The following is a 5,904-nucleotide window of genomic DNA, read 5'->3' on the forward strand; positions in this document are numbered from 1 at the left end:
TGCCACGTCTGCTGGGATGTGCCCTGTCCCGGGGCCTCTCCGGCACTCAGCTCCGTATGCCTGGACCCCAGCAAACACTGAGCTAGGGTCTGCTGAGAGGGTGAGAGTGCCCTGTTCTGGACTCCAAGGTCGAGATCCAGCTTGTGTGTTTGGAAGAGGGCCCCATCTAAATTAACTTAAATTAAGAAGAGGCTTTCAACCAAGAAGGGAGTGTCACATCTTCAAAATTTATGACTTTCCCCTCATGTGCCCCTCTTCCATCCCAGGGCCAGCGCCCCGCGAGGAGGCCGTGATCCCGGCTGAGCCCTCAGGTGACTGCCCCAGCGCGGGCCGGGAAAGGAGCTGGTCTTCAGAAAGGGTCCCTTAGCAGACGGGCGCAGTTGGCACCCCGTGGGGGGGACACCGAAGCCGAGGCGGCAAGTATCGCGAGACAGCCCCCTTCCCCGCCGCGCCCCGCATCCGCTCCCACCCCAGCGCCCCAGCTGGTGGCGCGCGGGGCCCGGCCGGGCGGGGCGGACAGGGAAGGGGCGGCGAGAGTGACCTCAGCGGTTCCGTCGCTCCGGGAAGTCGCCTCGGCCCGCCCCCTCCAGCCCCCGCCCCGAGTTTCGCTCTCTCCGGGGCGGGGCGAGCGGCGGGCGGTGCCGGGCCGACCAAGTTGGAGCGCGCCCCGCCCGGCTCCCTCCCCGTCCCCGCGCCCTCCCCGCCGGGGCGCGCTGCCCGTAGCTCCGCGCGCGCCGGTACCACACTGGGGAGGGCGCGCGGCGCGAGCGGCGGCCGGAGAGGAGCTCCGGGCGGCGGAGGTGAGCGCGGGGGGCGGGCGCCTGGCTCTGCCCGCCCCGCTCGCTGGCCCGCTCCCCGCGGCCGCGCTGCCATAAATGGGGCCCGCAGCGGCGGCGGCGGCATCTGGCGGGCCGGGCGGCAGCTGGAGGCGGCGTGGAGGCGCGGGCCGGAGGCGGCGGCGACTCCGGCGTCGGGGGACGCGGCGGGCGGCAGCCCGAGAGTGAAGTTCAGGGGCGCCCGGGCAGGGAGGGGCTCCCCGGGCGGAGGCAAGCGCAGGTTCTCGCTGCTCTGGCCCCCTCTGCCCGCGCCCCGGGACCCGCCCCCGCGGCAGCGGCTTCTGTTTACTTTCGATCGAGTTTTTCCTGCTCGAGGCAGGTGCCCAGGGCGGCTCGGGACGGGCGGTTACGCACAGCGCCGCGCGCCCCTCTCTGCGCCCTGCCTGCCCCCGGGAAGGGCGCGTCGGGCGGCCGGGGGTGAACGGCGGCCGCGGCGTCTCCAGGCGCGCTCACGGGCGTCCCGTCTATGCCCAGGTGATGACGGCGGCGGCATGGAGTTCCCGGAGCACGGCGGGCGGCTGCTGGGCCGCCTGAGGCAGCAGCGCGAGCTGGGCTTCCTGTGCGACTGCACCGTGCTGGTGGGCGACGCGCGCTTCCCGGCCCACCGCGCCGTGCTGGCCGCGTGCAGCGTCTACTTCCATCTCTTCTATAGGGACCGGCCCGCGGGCAGCCGCGACACGGTGCGGCTCAACGGCGACATTGTCACGGCGCCCGCCTTCGGCCGTCTGCTGAACTTCATGTATGAGGGCCGCCTGGACTTGCGCAGCCTGCCGGTCGAGGACGTCCTGGCTGCCGCCAGCTACCTGCACATGTACGACATCGTCAAGGTCTGCAAGGGCAGGCTCAGGGAGAAGGACCACGCGCTGCAGCCGGAGACGCCCGCCCCTGGAGCAGAGCCGCCTGGCCAGTCCCCATACTCCCTGCCCACCTGGACGCCAGAGCTCTGCCCAGCTGCCCAGAAGGCCAGGCTCCCCCAGGCTGGGGTCAAAGCAGCCCTCCCTCCACGAGCACTGGGACCTCCTCCCTGGCAGGCCCCAGGAGAGTCAGACCTGGCCCTGGACCTGTCAGTGAAGCCCAGCCCGAGGCCAGAGCTGGTCCACCCACCCTTCGTCCTCCAGACACCCCCCTGCGGCCGGATGCAGCCAGGGGCCCAGCAACTAGTGAAGGATGAGCCGGACTCAGTGTCAGAACGGGAGGACAGCAGCAGCCCTCAGAGCCCCCACAGCCCCCTGCAGCCACCCTGTGTTCCTGCAGCTGAGTGCCAGGCAGGGGGCCTGGAGCCGCTGCCTGTCGGCATGGCGGACAGCGGGCAGCTGGAGCTGGATGCCCAGCGGGGAGCAAGCAGGGCGGAGCTGGGGCCTGCCGGGCACCTCTGCCTCTGCCCGCTGTGCAGCAGGCTGTTCCCCAGCGCCCACGTGCTGCAGCTGCACCTCAGCGGCCACTTCCGCGAGCGGGATGGCACCCGGGCCCGAGTCTCACCCGACGGCGCCGTGCCCACTTGCCCGCTCTGTGGAAAGACCTTCTCCTGCACGTACACGCTGAAGAGGCACGAGCGCACACACTCTGGCGAGAAGCCCTACACGTGTGTGCAGTGCGGCAAGAGCTTCCAGTACTCCCACAACCTGAGCCGCCACGCCGTGGTGCACACCCGTGAGAAGCCGCATGCCTGCCGCTGGTGTGAGCGCCGTTTCACGCAGTCCGGGGACCTTTACCGCCACGTCCGCAAGTTCCACTGTGGCCTGGTCAAGTCCCTGCTGGTGTGACGCGTCCCTGTGGGGCTGAGGATGGAAGGGAGGGGCGGGACCTCCCCAGAGGGGCACTGGGATGGAGAGCAAGGGACTGGGCGCTCAGCCTGGTGGAAGCCCCTGAGGCTGGGCTTGCCCACCAGAAAGAATCCTGCTGCCCCTGGAACGTGGCCCCGACCCGGTGACCCCGAGGGACACGGGCAGCCCTCCTCCATGCCTACTCTCCAACTCACTCCTGTCCCCAGGCTGTGCCCTCACCTGACGCTGTCTTCCTCTCTGTCCCCTCTTGCCAGTTCCAAGGGGTGTCGGAAGGGCCCACAAGCATGGGCCCAGGCTTCTCGGGGCAAGGCAGCACATTTGTCCTCCCTCTGGAGCTTCCCAGACCACCTCACTTGCACACTCAGGGGTCCCCTTCTGAGCCTGGCCCCACACGTGGTGAAGGATGCACACGTCGCCGGAGGCCTTGGTGTGAGTCCCTGACGGGGCTTGGACAGAACGGGTCACTCCTGCTGGGTGGCAGCAGCAGCCGTGCGGGGGAGGCCCCGGGCACTCTGAGTGCCAGCAGGGGCCATCAGCGCACCGCTGGTGTTGCAGAGGGGTGCAGCCCCCCGTGGGGACCCCGGCGTGGCAGGAGCAGAGCCAGCCAGAAGCTGAGTGGCTCCGGAGTTACCAGCCCTGGGGTGGGAGGTGGGTGTCCTGGAGCTTTTGATCCTGACCGCACTGTAACTCGGAGCAAAGAAAGTCGGGATTTGGAAATGATTCTCTAGATGCAGAAAGAGCCTCCCCGAGGTTGCCAGATGTCTGCCTGTGGGCAATGGGTTGTGCTACTTCCCCGCCTGCACACAGGGTCCAGGGCGCCTCAGGGTCCCCAGGGTGAGCCAAGGGGGCCTGAGAATGCAGCCATCTGCCTGGAGTACCACAGGCTACAGCTGGGCCATGGTGGACCTCACCCTCAGGGTCCTTCTCCTGTTCGGGGTCTCTGTGGAGCTGCTGGTCATTTCCAGAGCGCCAAGCAGGGAGCCAGAGGCTGCTCTCTTTACCAGCAGTATTGTTCGCAGGCTCTCCCTGCCTTACAGTGGGGTGAGGGTGAAAGTGGCCATCGTCGAGAAAGGGGACGGGGAGGGCAGGCGGCTGCTTGCCTGGGGTCCCAGCCCCCCTCTTCACCCACAGCCTTGGGAGGCTGGCTCTCCTGGACCCTGCAGGGCTGCCGCACATGCAGTTGGCTCGGTCACCCTCCTTGCCCGCCTGCTCACTGGGCACATCCCACTGCTGGAACCTCAGTAGTTGTGGCCAAGGGGTGGGCACAGGGGGGCTGCCCAGCTTCCACGGGTCCTGCAGGTGGCAGAACCACTGGGACTCCTGGATTCCTCAGACCATGGGGGCTATTTCTGCTTTAACTGGAAGTGGCACTGAGGACAGAGTCCACCAAGTTTAAGTTATTATCTCTCCTCCTGACAACACTTGATGTCATATTTATTCCTCTGCCCTGTCTGGAGTGAAGGGACCACTGGCCTTTGCAGCAGGTGGACAGACGGCTCGTCTCCCTGCGCGCCTCACTCTCCTGGTGGGCATGTGGCCAGCCTCATGGCACAGCGCCTTTTGGTGATACTCGGGGCTCAGAGGCCCTGGGCTGCCTGCGGACCACAGAGAGCACTGGGTGAAGGGGACACCCCACCTCCAGAAGGGCTGCTGGGACCTCAGGCTTGGCACGATCGGGTGTCCGTGTGTGTGCGTGTGTGTCCAACATATGGCAAGGTCCCAGCCAATTTGGCAGCCGTGGCAGCCGTGCCGCCCATCCCTGGAGATGTGGCAGCAGCCCTGGTTTTCCCCATGGGGTTTCCATGGGGAAGAAACTTACTTTCCTGGGGCAGGAAGCCCTGAGCTATCAACACTGGATTCATTGTCTTCTGGAAACAGTTACTGTGAAGTTAATGTAAAGAGAAGTGGTCAGTTTTTAACTTGATAACCGACACAGGTCAGATGAAATACATATATATATATTTAAGACACTAACTGTGTGGGGGCGTGTAGCAGAGGTGTGTAGATGTATTTTGGGCGGAACCTGCTAGGTGGGGTCCTCCCTCCCGGGGCCAGCCCAGCCGCCTGCCCCCAGGTCTCCCTCTGCTCTGCCCCTGGGGGCTGGCTCCAGGTCACCCTGAGGGCAGTCGTTGGAGCTCGGAGTTTGGCGGGAGGTTGCGTTTGCTCGCACGCACCTGCCCGCTGTGGCAGTTTGGAAATGAGTGCTGTCTTCCTGTGTTCCCACCGTCGTCCTAATGATGCCAGTGGTAATAAAGCGCACCGCAGCTGGGGATGGCCGTGGTTCCTCCTGGGGCCGGGAGTGTGCGTGTCTCCAAGTGTGTGCCGCAAGCTCGGGCACTGCTGGGCTGGTGTGCTTGGGGTGGGAGAGGTGGGCCCCTGTTCCAGATGCCACCACCTGCTGTGCCCTGTGGGGGGATGGGCCGGGCAGGGCTGTGGACGGGTGGCACATCCTCTTTCCCCAGGTTGGCCCCCCCGTCCTGATTTGGGGGAGAGGCATCCCAGGGGGACAGGTTTGTGTTGGGAGGGCAGAGTGCAGGCTGGAACCAGGTGGGAGGCCTCGTGGCTTCTTGCTCTGGTGGAAGGGAGACACTGCTGAGCAGCCACGGGCCCTGGGGCTTGGATCTGAGGCCTCCCGACCCTGTGCTCCTGGATTCCGTCCTGTCTTACAGAGGCAACCCCAACTCCCCTCGCTCCCATCTCCCTTCCCGCCACACCTCATCTGTACCCCACCTCACTCAGGGGGACTGGGCCCCCAGAGGCCAGGGTTTGGGCAAGAGGAGGGCGGGCTTGGAGGGGCTGTGTCCCTCCTGCCCCACCCTCACCCATGGGGCCCTGCCTGATCTCGGGAGGGTGTCAGGCTGGGCAGGTGACAGGCGGGTGTGGGTGGGCCTCCCAGCACCTGCCCCTTGCGTGGGGGCATGAAGCTGGTGTCAGCCTGAGCCCTCCCTTGTACTGTGCCTTCGTCACTAGGCCTGGGACAGATGGACAGACCGCCTCATGTGTGTCCCAAGCCTCATCCTCACCAGAGCTCCCTCCAAGGCGAGGAGGGACCCGGGCAAACCCCCAGGGGCAGGGCAGTAGGGGGGTATGCCTGCCGAGGGGTCCCCAGAGGTTGGCCTAGCAGAGATGTGCTGGAAGGGCTGCTGGTTCTTGAGCCAACCTTTGAGGCCTTCCCAATCCTGACCCCAAATGCAAGTCCTTGCTTCTGGGAGGTGGGACCTGGCACCTCCCCTCCCCCAGCCCAGCCTGCCTCCAGCGGAGCCTTCCTCCTGGACCCGAGCCAC

At 66.5% G+C, this 5,904-nt stretch overlaps 1 protein-coding gene across 2 annotated transcripts; it reads left to right on the forward strand.

The window, feature by feature from the left end:
- The first annotated feature begins 606 nt into the window (after positions 1-606).
- On the forward strand, positions 607-4,890 carry ZBTB42 (zinc finger and BTB domain containing 42). 2 transcript variants are annotated; one of them, XM_070592859.1, is made up of 2 exons: positions 607-800; positions 1,311-4,890. In XM_070592859.1, exon 2 carries the CDS (start codon positions 1,328-1,330, stop codon positions 2,597-2,599), a length of 1,272 nt encoding a protein of 423 aa, XP_070448960.1. In that variant the 5' UTR covers positions 607-800; positions 1,311-1,327; the 3' UTR covers positions 2,600-4,890. The 2 variants fall into 2 exon arrangements, with proteins under 2 accessions (XP_070448960.1, XP_070448961.1); XM_070592860.1 differs by having other exon boundaries at positions 668-800; positions 1,489-4,890.
- Positions 4,891-5,904: the final 1,014 nt, after the last annotated feature.

This window comes from Equus przewalskii, chromosome 25 (genome assembly GCF_037783145.1).
Source record: "Equus przewalskii isolate Varuska chromosome 25, EquPr2, whole genome shotgun sequence".
Lineage (NCBI taxonomy): Eukaryota > Metazoa > Chordata > Mammalia > Perissodactyla > Equidae > Equus > Equus przewalskii.